The sequence below is a fragment of the Rhinichthys klamathensis genome, unplaced genomic scaffold (genome assembly GCF_029890125.1).
Source record: "Rhinichthys klamathensis goyatoka isolate OS25496 unplaced genomic scaffold, OSU_Roscu_1.1 h1tg000241l_1, whole genome shotgun sequence".
NCBI lineage: Eukaryota > Metazoa > Chordata > Actinopteri > Cypriniformes > Leuciscidae > Rhinichthys > Rhinichthys klamathensis.
In genome coordinates this window covers 300900-318855 of record NW_026606763.1, presented here as the reverse complement: position 1 = coordinate 318855, position 17956 = coordinate 300900, and the positions used below count along the sequence as shown (strand labels likewise).

The 17956-nt window shown below is 36.3% G+C and overlaps 1 protein-coding gene across 1 annotated transcript; it reads right to left on the bottom strand.

The window, feature by feature from the left end:
* Positions 1–1880: 1880 nt before the first annotated feature.
* On the bottom strand, positions 1881–13224 carry nab1a (NGFI-A binding protein 1a (EGR1 binding protein 1)). The gene is made up of 8 exons (XM_056265872.1): positions 12949–13224; positions 10556–11340; positions 10278–10411; positions 9161–9212; positions 7581–7700; positions 6228–6387; positions 5970–6113; positions 1881–3092 (listed from the first exon to the last, which is right to left on the bottom strand). The coding sequence occupies exons 1-8, from the start codon at positions 13049–13051 to the stop codon at positions 3019–3021; spliced, it is 1572 nt and encodes a 523-aa protein (XP_056121847.1). The 5' UTR covers positions 13052–13224; the 3' UTR covers positions 1881–3018.
* Between the last annotated feature and the right edge of the window lie 4732 nt (positions 13225–17956).

Genomic DNA, 17956 nt, shown 5'->3' with positions numbered 1-17956 from the left:
ATATATATATATATATATATATATATATATATATATATATAATATATATATATACAAATTATATCACAAAATTATACTATCAATAAGGTATGACAATTATGTTTTTACATTGCTTTAACTCATCAAAACAAGTTAAGCAGTTAAAAAATGAGTTATACAAGATTCAACTTTTATTATCAGTTTAATATAATTTAAGTTGAAATTACTTAAACAATTGTACTGAAAAATTGTTATATATATATATATATACACACACACATTAAAATATATAATAATATTTAAATAGACAAAAATATAGTAACATTTTTATTAAGGTATATATTTTGATTATATATATATATACATACATATACTATTCGCGTATATACATACATACGTGTGTGTATTATATATTTTTTATTATTTAAATATTTAATATTTTAGTGTAGGCTATATATAAAATATTAAATATATGAACTCATTATTTAGAAACATAAAATACATAAAATTAGATTTTGTTATATTTGAAATGTTATTTAATAAAAAATCCATATATATATATATATATATATATATATATATATATATATATATATATATATATATATATATATATAACATATAGAATTATTCTAATTAATAATAAAATATATTTTACATATATATTATAATTATTATTTGTTGTTTTTATTTATATATTATATTACTGCACAAGACAACTGAAGTAGATTTTAAAAGTAGTATATTTAGAATGAGGCATGTTTCCACTATCCCATTGAGACAAGAAGATCTACATGGCCTTTAACAGAGTGAGATATCAGGAAACACACGTTCATGGTTAAACCCATAGACAGTAAAAGAGGTTAAACCCAATCATGTAGGAGATGCGTCATGGGAAATCCTGCACTGCCGAGCCAAAATAAAGGTTTCAGAAACCTTTTCTAGTTTTTTTTTTTTTTTTTTTTTGAAGAGATGATGTTTTGCATTGTTTACTGCTAATCCCGACCCGTGGATATTTAATAATAATACAAAAATAAACAAACAAGTGCACCTGACCCTATCCCACTACATCATCAAGACAAAAGCCTTTGCTGTTCGAAATGTTTCCGCCCACATTCAGGCACCGCCCACACATCTGGGTCACCACAGGCGCACACGCAGAGACTCTGCTGGTGCTCACTGACGTGTCTCCCGAGGAACACCCATGTCGGGCTTCTTTAGATCTAAGCGACTGGTGAACACACACATTGTGTGTGTGTGTGTGTGTGTGTGTATAGAGCGTGGGCGCATTTTAGCATTAACGTATGTGTGTGACATAAACAGAACAGGAAGCTGCTTGGATCAACTCAATTTAAACTGCTTCCAGATTGAGCCGTGTTTTTCAGACCGCCTCTATAAATAAACTGTTTTTAAGTTGTTAGCTTGCTTATATAAAGTTTAATGGCAATCATAAATTAAAATGGGTAATAATTATGTAAATATTAAAGTCACCATGAAGTCTTTCAGTGCCGACTTTAAGTATATCTATACATCTAAATAATATTATATCTAAAATTCAAAGTAAATGTATTGATATTTTATACTTACATTTTACATGGTGATGGAAAAAGATTAGATTGAAATAATTTCAATGCTTTTACCTTTGCTTCATAGGCTTTGCTTCCATAACTTTTGTTACATGAAGAAAATTGGCATTAGTTAGCAAAAAACATTTCTCTCGTAAAATATAGTTTCCTCCCAAAATTGTGTGAGCAAATGCAAATTTTCAAGAAAACTGAAGCACTGAATTTTCAAGCACTGAATTATAATTTTCCCCTTTTCCTTCTCCATTAACATGTTTATGTTATTACTAACATGTATATTTTTTAGAACACTTGAAGTGAAGAGAAAAATGTGTGAACTATTTTTCCAGTTTGGTTTTTATTTGTAGAACGATTTCACAAAGACAAGACACAAAAGAGTGAAACACGACAAATGTGCATAGAAAAAGACACAACAGACTAGCATAGCGAACTAACAAAACACCCACGTGTGAAGAAAAAAAGTTTGCGAACTTTTTTTACGGAAAAAATCACAGTTACAATGTAACGGTTAACGTTTACTGACAGCGAAATACACAATATTGTATGCTGAGAATTAAGGCCTGTTCACCCCAAGGACGATAACTAGAACAATAAAGATATAGTTCTAAATCGTTCTAAATATAAAAGAATAGCAGATTTCACACCGCAGCTATTACGATAACGGCACAGAGAAACGATATCGCTGCAATCACTTCCAGAACTATTTTCTTCCCCAGCTGAAGAACAATAAAAACAATGACAGCCAATCAGAATCCACCAGATTTAAAGAACTCTAGAATTTAAAGTGGCAGACGACAAAACTGCAGCATGCGCTTAGAATAAAAAGAACGATATCGTCCGCTGGTGTGGATGCTAATATAGTAATCGATATATTTATAGTTATCGTTTTTTGGTGTGAATGGGCCTTGCTGGTTTCTGGTAACAAATACAGAACACAATTTCTTCTAGTACTAACATCTAAAGTGACGCAATCACAAAAACGCGCAAAGCTAATTCTACATATTCAGTATTCTTTTACGAAGTACACGTTAAGTTCATCCTCACTGACAAACTGTTACGAACAGATGAATGTCATCATTTAACTTTAAAATTATCAACTAATCTAAGGACTACACAACCGTTTTCTGTGAAACTTCAGTTGGGGAGTGCTTCTGTTGAATAACGAATAGTTTAAATAAAAATAGTTTACGAATAAGACATGCAATCAAATAAACGAACGCAGATTATGTACAAAAAAATGCACAGTCACAAATACGCTCTTTGACAATTTCTCTGTGTACACCGACTGCAAGACGTTCATGTTTTTTGTTATATTATTAGAAATAAAAATAATTTTTAAAAACTAAAAATCAAAATAAATTGATCTCTGGGCATTTACAGTTCTTAAGGCCACACAGTTTCAGTACTAGATCTACTGAGCAAACAAAACGCAGGTTTCATTCAGAGGCTGAAGATGTTATCTGGAGTCCTCTGGTTCTGATTTGATGGTCTTCTTGTCCAGAAGCCTGAGCTCTTTTTGAGACCCGTTTTCTGAAATAAAAAAGGCAATGGATTACACTCAAAGACTTTAGATATACAAAGATGGTGCACTCATATTACTATGAATAGGAGAAAGTGCAACGTGCAATATGGCAGAATAAGTCCCGCCTTCTAAATAAAAGAGCCAATTGCCAATTGGTAAAGTCATTGCGTCACTGCAGTTGCCTTTAGAAGATGGTTTAACCTGAAAAATTATTATTTTTTGTTATGATTTGAGCGTTTAGAAACAAAATTTATGAGACAATTGTCAGATTTAATTGGTGATTTCAAATTGTTTCAAATATGGCCGGTGAGTGAAATGACAGTCACAATTCATTTGTTTAATGTATCAATTGGTTAGCTTGCTTGCATAAAGTTAACTGGCTATAAAGAAATGTGTGGAATCGAGATTCAAGATGATTATGTGGAATAAAAAATAAAAAACTTCAAATTTCTAGAATGAGGCATTAGTCAAATCAAGCATAAATAATAATTTATTATAATTTAAATAATAAATATTTAGCTAAGTAATACTTAATACTTACCAAAATACCAACTATTTTTCAACATTAATGATAAAAGTTTTTTAGCATTAACTAACAATGAACAATTTATTTGCTACAGTATTTATTAATATCTTTATTAATATCATTGTTAGTTCATGTTAGCTCAGGTTCATTAACTATTACCATATATATGTATATATAAATATATATATATATATACATACAACTTTTGATTTTAATAAAGTATTAGTAAATGTTGAAATAACTGAGATTAAATAAATCCTTTAGTATTTGTCATTGTTAGTTCATGATAACAAATACATTTAACTAATGTCAACTTACGGTAAAGTGTTAATATAATATAATAAAATATATAGTATAGTACATGCATACTATATAGTATAAAATATTGTATAAAACAATATAAATAATAAAAATACTGCAGAGACAACAACAGTACTAGGTGGAAACTTAATAAAATTATCCCTGAACCCTGAATTTATTTAGATTTAATTTGTTGGATGTATTGGGAAAGGTGTACTTAATATCTTTCAACATAATTAGTCGTTTCTGTAATTTCTGTAGTTTTAAAAACAAGTAAAAGTGCATAAAAACACCTTAAACCTCACTGCCTCAATTCTCGCATCAGAACAGTTTCAATATGTTGGAATTTTCAATACATTTTAGCCATTTCCAGTAAACAAAAGCATGTCGTAAGAGTTTACGCCATAATAAGGGATGGTACTTTTTACTGTTTCAAATCTATATCACCGAATAGACGGTTGAGGGTATTAAATGTATTTTTCAAATATTCAAATCAGTTCAAACGACCAGTGTGCTCAGTAAATGACACTGATTGACATCAGGTTCTGCCCACATCGGGGCGGAAGAAAAAACCCGAAACGTCAAAAAGACGAGTAAATCCTCACCCCCTCCCTCACCTACTCGCGGCGGCGCGCTAACGCAGCTTGCACAGGCAGGTAGGAGTTTCAGAGAGAAAGTGCTACCTTCATCGAGGACATTTGCATGCAAGAGATTGCATACATTACAAAAAGTTCTCTGAAGCCCTGCTGATACGTTGACACATCAGGGTTTAATGGAGCGGTGTAGGTGTCAGTGTGACAGGATGATACTGAGATAAACCAGTGGCAATCCAGGCTACAACATGCATGCAAATACATGGTCCAACAAGACCCATTTTATTATGCACACCATTTTTGAGTTGGTTCTTTGAAGATTACAGCTCTACCTAGACAGCATTTGAAAGGCTGTTCCAAAAGGTAGGCGGAAACGATACGCTGCCTTCTGAAATCCCACATTTTGGCCAAATTATAAGGCAGAACCACATGCATCTTTTGTGAATAGTCTAGAATTCCCAGAATGCATTGCGACAAGAGAGAAGCTGCACACGGTGTGTCGCAGGTCTTCGAATTTCTGCTTGTTTAGATGATATTATTGAGCTGAATCAGGACATATTGAATGCATAAATAGCTAAACTATTGCAATATTTACTGATTATATCTGCATATGCCTAGAATTTTTTTCCAGATTAGTCACTTAGGAGGTTACATTTTAAATAAGATGTTGCTGCTTATGTACACTAAGTTTGGGGCCAGTACATTTTTTAAAATGTTTTTAAAATAACTAATTTATGCTTACCAAGGCTGCATTTATTTGATCAAATTGACACTTTTTTTTATGATTTAAAGTAACTGTTTTCTGAATATGTTTTAAAATGTAATTTATTCCTGTGATGCAAAGCTGAATTTTCAGCATCATTACTCCAGATGTAATGTAATTACTACATTACTCCATTACTTCAGTCACATGACCGTTCAGATATCATTCTAATATGATGATTTTATGGCTCAAGAAACATTTTTTTAAATAAATTTTAATGTTTAAAACACTTGTGCAGCTTAATATTTTTGTGGAAACAATGATGCATTTTGTTCAAGATTCTTTGATGAATAGAAAGTTTAAAAACAGCATTCACTTAAAATGGAAATTCTTTGTCAAAAAATCTTTACTGTCAATTTTGATCAATTTAATGCATCTTTGCTGAATAAAACTTTTGAATTGTAGTGTTTAGCAGCACACTAGGTTTTGGAATAGAACTTGGAAAGTTCTTGATGTTACAACATCATGAAAATAGATGGTTTTCTAAAGAACTAGAGAATAAAAAGTTCTTTGAGGAACTTCGAAAGGTTCTCCTATGACATCAGGCAGAAGAACACTTTTTAGTTCCAATTGGAACGTTAATTTCTCAAAGTAAAGTTAGACTACACAACAGGACAGATACATTTATTCTGGGGTATTTTTCTTTTCTAGCTTCACTTAATAGTAATCGCTAGCTCAAAGTTGTGAAGAATCTGTCACTAACCTGTGGCTGCCGTCATTCTCTCTTCAGAGTTCTGCTGGTTATGATGTCGTTCCTCTGCGTTCTGTTTGTGATGTCGCTTCAGCTCATTGGCCAATTGCCTGCCCAGTGGAACATCGGTCAGACGCAAGTTTAGGGGTCTCGCGCCTGCATTTAAGCACAGAAAGGTACGTATACTCAAACCACTGATAAATCACTCAAACCACTGTTGTAAATTGCAACAGTTTCAAAGTAATAGTACGCATATAAGGAGAAATGTACCAGAGAGATGTGAGAGACTGCTGTTGCAGTTCTGAGCGGTGGGAGCGAGGTATTTCAGTGCCGCTGTTGGAATCCGCCAGTCCAACGATTTCAATCTCTCCTGGATGGCAGCATCACGCAAGAGCTCCACCTGCTTGGTCAGCAGAGAGTCCAGCTGTCCCTACACACACACAAACACTGAATGTGAACTGAACAGGAAAATGTTTAAAAAAAAAAAGGTTTCAAAAAGGCAACGTTTTCAAACAACTTGAAAGCTAACATTTCAAACAAATATATATTCAAAATAATGTTTCGAACAAAGTAAAAAAAAAAAAACTACAAAACAAAATCTAAAACATTCAAACAAAAATTGTTTCCAAACATACTGAGGGTCAAGCAACTTTAAAACCAAACATTTACTAAAAACATTGTTTAAAACAACGAAGTTCAAACAAAAAAATAAACATTCAAAGTGCTTTCAAATAATGATTCTGTTGAAAAAAAGCTTTCAAAAAAATATTTCTAAAAACAAATTTCAAACAACATTAAAGGTGCAGTATGTAATATTGACAGCTAGTAGTTGAAATGGGTACTGGAGTCAAAAAATGTTCTCCCGCCCCCTCCCTCTCAGACTCGACGCACTGGTTGCCAGATTGAGGACACGCAACAAAAATGAGCGCAATTAAGGAGACTTACACACTGCAAGTTGATGAGTTGATTTATCCGCATTTTAATATGCCTCTGGATATAGAGCTTTTTAGATGGATGCTGATGCTTTTTAGGTCGGGTAGAATCTGTGATTTCTGACGCAGTTTGTTTGCTGGCTTCCATCGCTATACGCAGCGTTTTCCGCCAACCGGGTGTCGAAATACTATTGGATAAATTGGCAGTGGGCGGGATCACACAGACCAAAACAAAAACACACATTCCGACACGGAGCTCACATTTCAAAGTAGATCAACAAGTATGTGAACTTAGAATATTTCTAAAATATCTGCAAACATATTGTTTTTGCGCTTTAGTAAAAAAAAAAAAAAAAAAAAAAAAAATTGTAATAAATTACATACAGCACCTTTGAAACAAAGTTAAAATAACTTTGAAACTACCTTTCAAAAATTTTAAATTAACTTTTAAAAAAAACTTCAAACATTGTTTCCAAACAGAGTTAAAGCAACTTTGAAACAAAAGACGTTGAAATGAAAAATAACTTTTTCAAACAATGTAAAAAAAAAAGTTGAAACAAAGTTCAAACAATGTTGAAACTAACTTTAGTTTAGACAAACATTTAAACACTGAAACAAAAGTTCAAACAAATCATGCAAACGACAGACACCATGTTTTGCGATACATCAACTTAACGCAAACTCAAACTACCTGCAGACTATGTCTGATCGTCTCGTCTCCTTTAGATTTGGCGATTGCGAGCTGCTCTCTCACCGCGTCCTGGCGCGTATGAAGAACGTGAAGGGCCTCCTGTAGATCGTAGACACCGTCCTAAGAGAAAGAGTTAAAGAGGGATGAGCTCTTGGGAAACTTTCATTAAAACTAGCAGACAGGAGTGAGAGAATTTTATATCTCCATGATGGCTTGATTTATTTGCATCTCTGATGCAAACATGACATTTACACGAATGAAGAAAGCTGTTAGCACAAACTGAGTCATCACATCTGTAGTCCACAGTGACAGAGGAGGTAAGTCATGCTGCTGGCGAGATGAACCATCCAAAAAATCATATTTTACACTTTTGTAGCATCTACTTAAAACATATAGTTTATATACAAGTATAGTTTATATATAATTTTATTTTAAAATTGAAATTTGGTGATTAAACTTACTTTTTGGGTATTGGATACATAAAAGAAGACTGATACATTTGTGTAAATCGTTCATAAAACCTTTAAAAAACTAAAACAGTCATCAAATATACTGTAAGAGGCATAGTGAACCTTTATTTTTTACATTTGGTTTTAGTATTAGCATTATTAAAAAATATATATTTTTGAGTTTTTAGATATTATGAAATTAATTTCTATTGTTTTTAGATGCTAATTATGAAAAACAATCCATTGGTCCTTTTTTGAATGTTTTAATCTTGGTGAAAACTTCAAATACACTTAAAAATACTAACGCATAATAAAACAAATTCTGCCATGGCAACGTTCCGGTTTGTTTCACACCAGTATTTATCTTGTTATTCTAACAGATTGTCACCTTTGAACGAATTTTCACTTCGTGTCGCCCCTTGACAACCTCCGCATTTTCCTCTGAGGTCATCACGCATGTGTGTGTGTGCGTGTGTGTGTGTCCACGTATGACGTTAGACTCAGGCAGAGACAGCCACAGCGATGCGTGGGTAATTCAGTAAGCACCCACAGGATGATGTCAATTATGTGTTTCAGTCCACTGTGTATTTCTCCGCCTGTGTGGATGAATGATTGTGCGTCTGTGTACTAAGCTTTTCTTTATCCAGAGAACCCAACAAAACAACTTCCGTCAAAAACAAGCTTTTAAAAGTGAGCTAAAATTAATCGCAGAGAGTTTTAATTTGACGTCTTGAGAGTTTTGTTTGCTACCATTTTGTTGACTTAGAGGCCTCAAAGAGATACGAAAACAGCGATATCATTTACTTTTAGATGTTCACCCAGAGGCGCAGAACGTCGCTCATGGGAAAAAGCCGTGAACGCAACATTTCGGAGTGAATCATGACAGTAATTACCCTCCTGAGATTATTAACAGAGAGAGTGCACACACAAACACAGCATTAATTCAAACACGATGGAAAGGCGGCTGGCAATTAATATCATGACAAGAATGCAAAACTAATAAAGAAGTCCCGAGAAACCACCTGGAGCTCGAAATGATTACAAAGCTCAGGCGTCTCATGCAAATAAAGCAATTTGTCGCAGTTGGGTTTATGAATATGAACTGAATCTACAGAACTGGTTTAAACTTACCTCAGATTTGATTCTCTTGGGAGATGGTTCATCTTCATCACCACAGTGGGACCTAAAATAATGATTTGTTTTCAGTTTCCCAACTATTTTTACACCATAAACAATCATTGTTTTTCAAAAAGATGGTGCTTGTATGAATAAATGAAGACCATGAAAATATATAAAAGCAATTTATAAAAATAAAAAGCAAAAAATTGTCAAAACCTGGTATTAAGATGCTTTTAAGAATCCTGTTTACACCTGGTATTAAGATGCGTTTTGGTCGATCGGATCACAAGTGGGCGATGCTAAATACAGGTGTAATCTAAAACGTTTTGAGCTTGTCCACAGTTTCGACCACTACAGAGGTAGTCAAAAACGCATTCGACCGGATTGCTTTCGTAGTGTAAACGCTCATGTGTTGAATGTGTTCAAACAGCCACAAAAGACCTCCTGCTTTCCGCCTACTGACCTAATTCGTAAACAATATGGGAAGCGCGCTAGCCAGGTGGGATTTAAACTTTGTCGGCTGAAGACCCAAGTTTGGTTTGAAGATGAATAAACATACCAAGCACAATGTTCTCTCACCATTCCTGATTTCTAACACACAGCAGAAACGAAAGCTGCTGTTCTCCGTATGTGTTTTGGTCGTAACCGGGCACGTTCGTATGTAAATTGCGTACTTTTATTTTGTCCGTTAGACCAAAAGAAAAAAACCCATACAAACCCATAAGATCTGAAAAAGCCCATGCATTTACCTGCCCATATACCCTCCCCTCGAGGAAATCATGACAGAAGTGGTTGAAAGCGGACAAAAGAGACAGATTAAAACCAGTTGTAAACGGGTATGTTTACTTGTGATCCGATCGACTTTAACGCATCTTAATATCAGGTGTAGACAGGGCCAAAAAGCATTTAAAAATGAATACAGGACAATAGAAAAGGTCACAAGGTAGTATGCTAATTTTTGTCCAATAAAATGCTCTTTAGAATGACAGTGTCCCTCCCACAATATTCCAGACTACTATAACAAAAGCAAGTCCTTCGATAATGTCAACAAAGGGAAGGGTTAATACACTATTTTAAAAATGTTTTTTCCTATAGAATCAAATGAAGAATTGAAGAAATTGTGCCTTACCTGCTGGTCCTGCGGGTGTATTTGTATGTAACTTCGCGTGAAATCTGCCTGGCCAACGAGAAAAGCTCGTCTCTTCGGGTGAGCAGCGATAGATCTTTCATGCACAGCTGAGCAGATGCTTCATTTACCGTTAGCTACACAATAAATGACACAACAATGAAAACATCAAACGTTTAGAATCTTACGGAACAACAATTTCTGTTAATCGGCACAATTATCGTCCGATGCGGCAATCCCAATATCTTAGCATTCACCCCAACCAGAGGAATCAAACCAACCTCGTGCATCGTAAGTTGCCGGCCGTCCCGCCTCTTGGAATCAAACCGCCCATAGATGGCGCTGTATTTCCGAATCTCCACCTCCTTCTGCGGATCGTCTTCGTTCATCTCGCAGATGTGGCCGATCATCTTGCTGAGCTTCTTATTGGCACGCACGTGTTCTTTGACTTCCGTGAGGTCGCTCTTTGGCAACGTTTGGGATAGTCGCTCTACACACTCCATCACGCACTGGATGGCGGTGGAATCGAGAGTTTCGAGAGCGTCATGTGGAGAACACGGGGAACAGGCTCCAGACGGAGATAGGCTGTGCTCGCTCTCGCTTCCCCAGAAACGACTCTCGCTTGCCCCTTGCAGTGGGGAGCAGCCTGGCGTCCCGTCCCTGCTGAGATCCAGCCTTCCAGGACTGGGGCTTGTGGGTAATAACGCCCTGGGAACCGCAAGCTGGTTCTGTTGCCCGTTGCTGTGGATGCCCGGGGAACTTTCGGGTAGCTTGTACACCGGTATACTGCAAACGGGAAGAGATGTCAATGGTTGGTTGAAGAGGGAAGGGTTGGTGACCCAATCCCGTAGAGACTTCTGGAGCCTCCGAACATGGAGGGGTTTGGTCGCCATTCCAACAAGGGCCATGATCTCGAGGAACTCTTCCTCGCCAGCCTCGCACAGCTGCTGCACATCGTCGCCGCCCTGCTGGATGAAGGCTTCGTAGTAGCAGAGCAAGTTTGCCTTCTGCAGGATCCGGTACAGTTGTAGCTCCCCCAAGGAACGTGGCAGGACCACTGACATGGCTACATATGCAAACACAGAGCAAAACATAGCACTGTCATTCCAAGCTTCTTATCGACAATGTTTGAAGTCAACATGTCATTTATTTCCCAGGAAAGGTCTGTGAACTCATAATATGACTGTCACAGTTTGTCTACAGTGGTCATTCATAAAGCCGACGTGTTTCTGTTTGTAACGCCGGTAAAGAAGAATGACAACAAGAGCATTTACCCATTGCTTACTGACCATGGTGGGAAGAACAATTATTAAGCTACCCACAATGGACAAATGACCGCCAAAACAGTTGAAGGAAACATATGCTGTCCAAGGATACAGAGTCAAACAATGTAACTAATAATTAAGAAAGATAAAAAGTAAAAAAAAAGATTAATAATTCTGATTTAGCGCACACAGTTTTACCTGGAATAGACCTTACCTTACCTTAGACCTTAATATCGTGCTTTGAAGCACGATATTACATTTTTGACAGGAATGACAACTAAGCTGTGAGGGATAGCAGTATAGTGTGTTTAATGGATTGTACGGTTGTTTACCAACATGCCAATTATTTGACTGATGAAACATCTTTCCAAAAAAACTTACAGTAGACAAAAGCTCCATTAAACCATTTTGAAAATTAAAAAGCAGGGTAGGCGATTTGTTCCAGAAACATTTTTTTTGTTATGCTGGTTGAAAGTCTCTTCACATCCTGATAGCAATCACTTAAGTTAAGTGGTCTAAATGTTTTATATATACATCATCTGTGGAAGGCGTAGGACCATAAAATATTCATCCAATCATTGCATTCGGACCAAATGCAATGATTGGACTGTCCATCCTGCCTGTTAATATATGTATTTTCATTCCTCTGCTCACCCTGGTGTAAGTCAATCCCTCACAGCCTCGTTTTCATCCACGTAAAATTCTATGACACCCGCCCTGACTAAGGTCTTTACATAAAAAAATCCAGTCGGATGGTCACATAATGTTTATTCACACAAGTTGCAAACTTTCAAATCAATGCATTTGAAGCTCAAATTGGATCTAAAAATCGTGCATCCGTCAATGCAACCTCTGTCCTACTCTCAATGAGAAATGAATGACTTCAAATGGAAATGAATGACCAGTGTATCTTCTTTTGTTTGTAGTAAGTGGTGAAAAGATGGCTTATTGTTGCTTTTTAACGTTAAATTAACATATTAACTACACTTTACCTTAAGTAGTTATTTAGCAGACGTTTTCATTCAAAATGAGTTTTTATAATCTTATAATATTACAGGTACAATCAACTAACAGGTGCTTTCAATACAGGTACAAGCACAGCCTGGACCAGATCTTTTATCATGACATCACATTAAATGTTGCAAGTAGGCTGTCACATAAGTTCATACTGATGCAAACACAATGGTGCATTACATTATTCTTCACACAAGCATGGACAGGTTCCTGCAAACTCTCCTGAGAAGATCTCAAACTATTGCTTCACATGCACTTGGGAATCTCTATGAGATCAATGCATGCAAATAACTCGGATACTGAGCTAGCTCAAAACATGCTTTGACAGTTTACCCTGCCCATCTGAATGTTTATGTATGAAATGTTTATATTAGTCGGTCCTCAGGTTTACGTACCTCTCTTTCGGAGATGGTGCGCGCGACTGCTCCCGGTGCTCGCCGCTGTCTCGAGGCAGTGCTCCGCCTCTCGCGCAGGAGAGAAAGTGCGTTGAAGACTCATCGGTGCTGTCTCCCTCTCGCGCTGTCTTTCTCTCTTGTGCGGGGATATTCCGATGTAAGCTGCATTGCTCTCTCACTCCCACGCGCCGGCTTGACGCAAATCCTCGCGTGGGCGGCGCTGTGCGCGTGGGACGGAATACCGAGAGAGAGAGAGAGAGAGAGAGAGAGAGAGAGAGAGAGAGAGAGAGAGAGAGAGAGAGAGAGAGAGAGAGAGAGAGAGAGAGAACCTGAACGGTCACACACACGGTAAAATATTCACATTCATGATGACATATTGAGGAATATTAAGCGGTAATACAGTGTTTTTCCCCCCCGACATGAACCCACACAGCCTTCAGTAGGCCTACACCATATGAAGTTTTTTTTGTGGTGTCCATGTTCGTACATGTAAATAAGGGAAACCTGGGCAGATTGTCGCACTTTTTACCACAGTGAATGTTTATGTTTACTTTTGAAAGTCAGTATCTGTGAAAAGAAATGCTTAAACGTTTTGTAACAATTTGTTGTAAGTAGCTAACTTACCTGCTTTAAAGTTTAGTCCGCACAAAAAAACGAATACATTTTTTATATAAATGTGTATAAAAATGTGGTTGAATATACGCGAAGAGAGTTAAATAGCGATTTTCAACGAATAGCGATTTCAATTTTGACATTTAAACTCGTAAATAGCACCAACACAAAATATTTATTTTAAGTAGCCTACTTATTCAATGTTATGACTGCTAGTGTAATGACATTATGTCATGTGATGTGTGACTTTTATTTTAGTTTTCATAAATGAATGCTGTAATGTAAAAACCTTGCAACATTTTTGCAACTTGCAATGCGGTCGGATTTCTGCATTAGGCTAATGCATTGTGTGACAATTCTTCTTGTCCCCACAGTAAACCCCACCGGAAATTCACTCTATTGTGTGCAAAATCCCCCTGAAACCCACCTCAGTAAACTGCTATAGAAATGTGAAACGGTCAGAAAGTTTTTTCTCTCTTGCATCTCAGTAAAATTACAGCTTTAAATAAACACCTAAAATAACAACACAGCAGAATCTACCTATAAAGTTAAATGATGCTTTTTCTTTCTTCCCCCACACTGCCCTGGGAAAAAAAAAAAAACGCACAAGCTGCATATTAAAATGAAATGTAATCATATATCTAAAAGGCTGGATCAGAGGGGTGCATCAGCAGCCTCCCATCTGCCAGAGCATCTTGAGCTATTTTAGGAAGGAGGTTGGGCACAGCGAACAGCCCCTGGGAGGAAGTGCGTGGTGGTTGCTGTCATCCCCCAGTTTTGTGTTAGTCTATTCCTCAAAACAAAAGCTTTTCCAAGTCATTTTCCATCTTGTGTGACAAAAAAATGACAAGCGACAGCACCTTGACTGCAATCACAGATCCTTTTACTAGAGTTTTGTAAAGTGTATCTGCTCTCAAGGGAATGTGATGTGATATATATATATATATAATATAATATATATAGATACACACACACTAGCAAATGAGTTAACGTTTTTTCAATGTGGGGAAAAAAGTGGATTTGAAAAATGTTGCTTTTACTTTTGTTGTTTAGAGCCTATATATACATACACGTCCCTATAGTAGTTATGTGTGTGTGTGTGTGTATTTATCTACATATACACCATACATGATCTTGTTCCTTTTTATATAGGAAACAGCTGACCTCTAACATAAGCCTGAGAAACATAAGGAAAGAGAGGGAGAGAGAGAAAGGGGGGTGGCGATAAAAAAACTAAGATTCCTTTAATTTGCTGAGCCTATCCGAGTCAAGCGTGTCTTCCTACTCAAACACGCCCACACACACTTGGCCGCCTACGCATATATGCACACACACATATACATAGGCACTCTGTGACGTGCAAACACATCTCGGTTTGTGTGTGTGTATAGGGGCCCCCTGCTCAGAGTGGGTGTTGTCATTGCAGGGTAGGGCTGTTGACAGGGTACGCGTGGGTTTGCGGTTTTTAATGGTTAAGCTGACAGTTACTCAGAAAATCCTCTTTCTTCCTCCTTTGGCATGCAACTTCACGCTCACTTTCAGATTTAATTAATTGACTCTAGTTTTAACACGCTGAAGACAGTTCTGTCTATAATGCTTTGGTAAACTTGTCTGAGAGAGTAAAACAGTAATGAAGTGATGGATTTCATCACCGGAATAAACAAATAAAGGTTGTTCGCTATGAATCAGAGTTTAAAGCTGCAATATATATATATATATATATATATATATATATATATATATATATATATATATATATATATATAAAAAAATGTAAATAATTATATGCGTGTTTACATTTAGTAAATAAAATAATTCAATGTAAATAATAAATGTAATTTAAATTTTATATAATTTTTATTGAGCTGGGACGTCATTCACTAGCCTACCCCATCATTTAAGTTAGTCAACCTTCTTAGTATAAACAATATAATGGAAAAAAAATACAAAAGAATGTCTGTTTTCTTATTAATTTTTTTGTAAAAGATGGTGTATGGTCGCTCGTGACCATAATAGTAATAGTGTAAGTATATTTTTTCTGTGCAACAATAATTTAATCTCTGATATACAATCTCTGACTCATAAGTCTGATACACAGTGATGAAGTGGCGCTTCACTCATAGTTACCGCAGGCAAAAAAAAAAAAAAAAATAGGAAGTATCATCAGCAAAACTAGAAATGGCTCAACGCTTTACTGCAGAACAAGACCGAGGACAGTGACGATAGTAAAATTATCTGCTCAAATTCAACACTTCAAATCAAGTCAAGTCACTTTTATTTCTATAGTGATTTATACAATACAAATTGTTTCAAAGCAGCTTTACAGTGATAAACAGGAAAATAACGATTCAATGATGCCAACATAATTCAATTCTGCTATAAAGCAGCTCTAAAAAGACAACAGTAAACAGTCATTACTCAGTTGAAATCAGTTCAGTTTTGATTCATTTGTTCAATAACTGTAAAGTTAATCAATTATGAATTGAGTTCAGCTATAAAGCAGATGTTGAAAACAAGTGATGTCAGTTGAGTTCTCATCCAAAAGGAAACGAAATATGCTTTATTTTATTCTTTTGTAATTGTTATTAAGATATTAGGAGAGTTTTATACTATTGTGACAGGTTGAGATCCATCCATGTTAGATATAGATCCAGGTCGCTAAAGACCCAAATATGTAATAATGATTGTCGAAACATTCATGCATTTAAGGGTTAGGAAATGTTTTGTGTAACTTTAATTTTGTTAATTGGAGATCTTTGTTTACTTCAAATGTTATTTAACAAAACTATATACAACTCTATAAAGATATTGTCCCTTAAAATACCTTTACGGTTCACATTTCATAAAACAATTCAAGTATACGTTGCATTTTTAGAGTTGCCACAAGTCAGCCATTTAGAGCAGCCGTTTCTGTCAAAGTCAACTAGCTAATATAACATAGGTGTAACATATTGAACTAATACGTTTTAGGACCAGAACTATGCAGCAAAGTCACAATCTGTTTGTTCAGTTTAGACAGGGAATGGGCCTTCACATGAACCGAGATATGACGTCCCTTAACTGGGATGAATTTGTTTGTACTGAACAAAACAAAATATATAAACATAAGCAGTGACGTGTGTCAGATTACCATGGCGATGTCAGCGTTTCTGCAGTGCGTGGATCCTGTATACCGTGGCTTTATTTGGCAGGATTAGATGGCGTGCCGTTGGCGTGTTTTAAGATTGTGGATGCCACAAAATAAACCGAAGTGTGAAATGGATTACTGGCTGGAGCTTTAACCGCAGATTAGATGACAGCAGTTTACAAGCAGACGCGCCATCAACACACGCACACTCATACAGACCTACAGACAGACACACGCCTGGTTAATAGCTCCCTTATATAATGGAAGAACACCTCCACTGACCTTCAGTGCCCGATGGCAACCAACTGGGGGAGATTGTGTGGGCGAAAGTGACAGACAGAGCGAGAGAGATCATCCTATCCTCTCTGAACTGTCAACGCCACAACAATGCCCACCTATTTCATATATCACCCTATCAATCACACTTAGTGCTATGGGGTTGTTCAAATCACTAATCCTAGATTTTAAACTAACACGTCCCACAATGATTTGATGATTTTCACCTGGCAGACAATACAGATTTTTTTTTGAAGGTGTGACCCAAGCCATATCCAGGAGCCAGAAGATCCAAAAGACTAGGGCCAATAAGTAACAGCAACACGCAAAAAACACTCAGAACACCTTAGCATTGTGCCATTTCGCAGTGTTGCAGTTTGTTTTAAGTTAGGTTACGTACAGCATTTTTAAAAACAAAAATTCTGAAATCGCATGTAAAAGTAAAAAAAGAAAAGAAAAGTTGTACGTATTTTGGTTATCAAAAAAATTATCATGACCATACTGCAACTATAAAAAGTTACAATTTAGTTGCAAAAACATTTATACAGCATAATTTATACACTCACATAAAGGATTATTAGGAACACCTGTTCAGTTTCTCATTAATGCAATTATCTAATCAACCAATCACATGGCAGTTGCTTCAATGCATTTAGGGGTGTGGTCCTGGTCAAGACAATCTCCTGAACTCCAAACTGAATGTCAGAATGGGAAAGAAAGGTGATTTAAGCAATGTTGAGTGTGGCATGGTTGTTGGTGCCAGACGGGCCGGTCTGAGTATTTCACAATCTGCTCAGTTACTGGGATTTTCACGCACAACCATTTCTAGGGTTTACAAAGAATGGTGTGAAAAGGGAAAAACATCCAGTATGCGGCAGTCCTGTGGGCGAAAATGCCTTGTTGATGCTAGAGGTCAGAGGAGAATGGGCCGACTGGTTCAAGCTGATAGAAGAGCAACTTTGACTGAAATAACCACTCGTTACAACCGAGGTA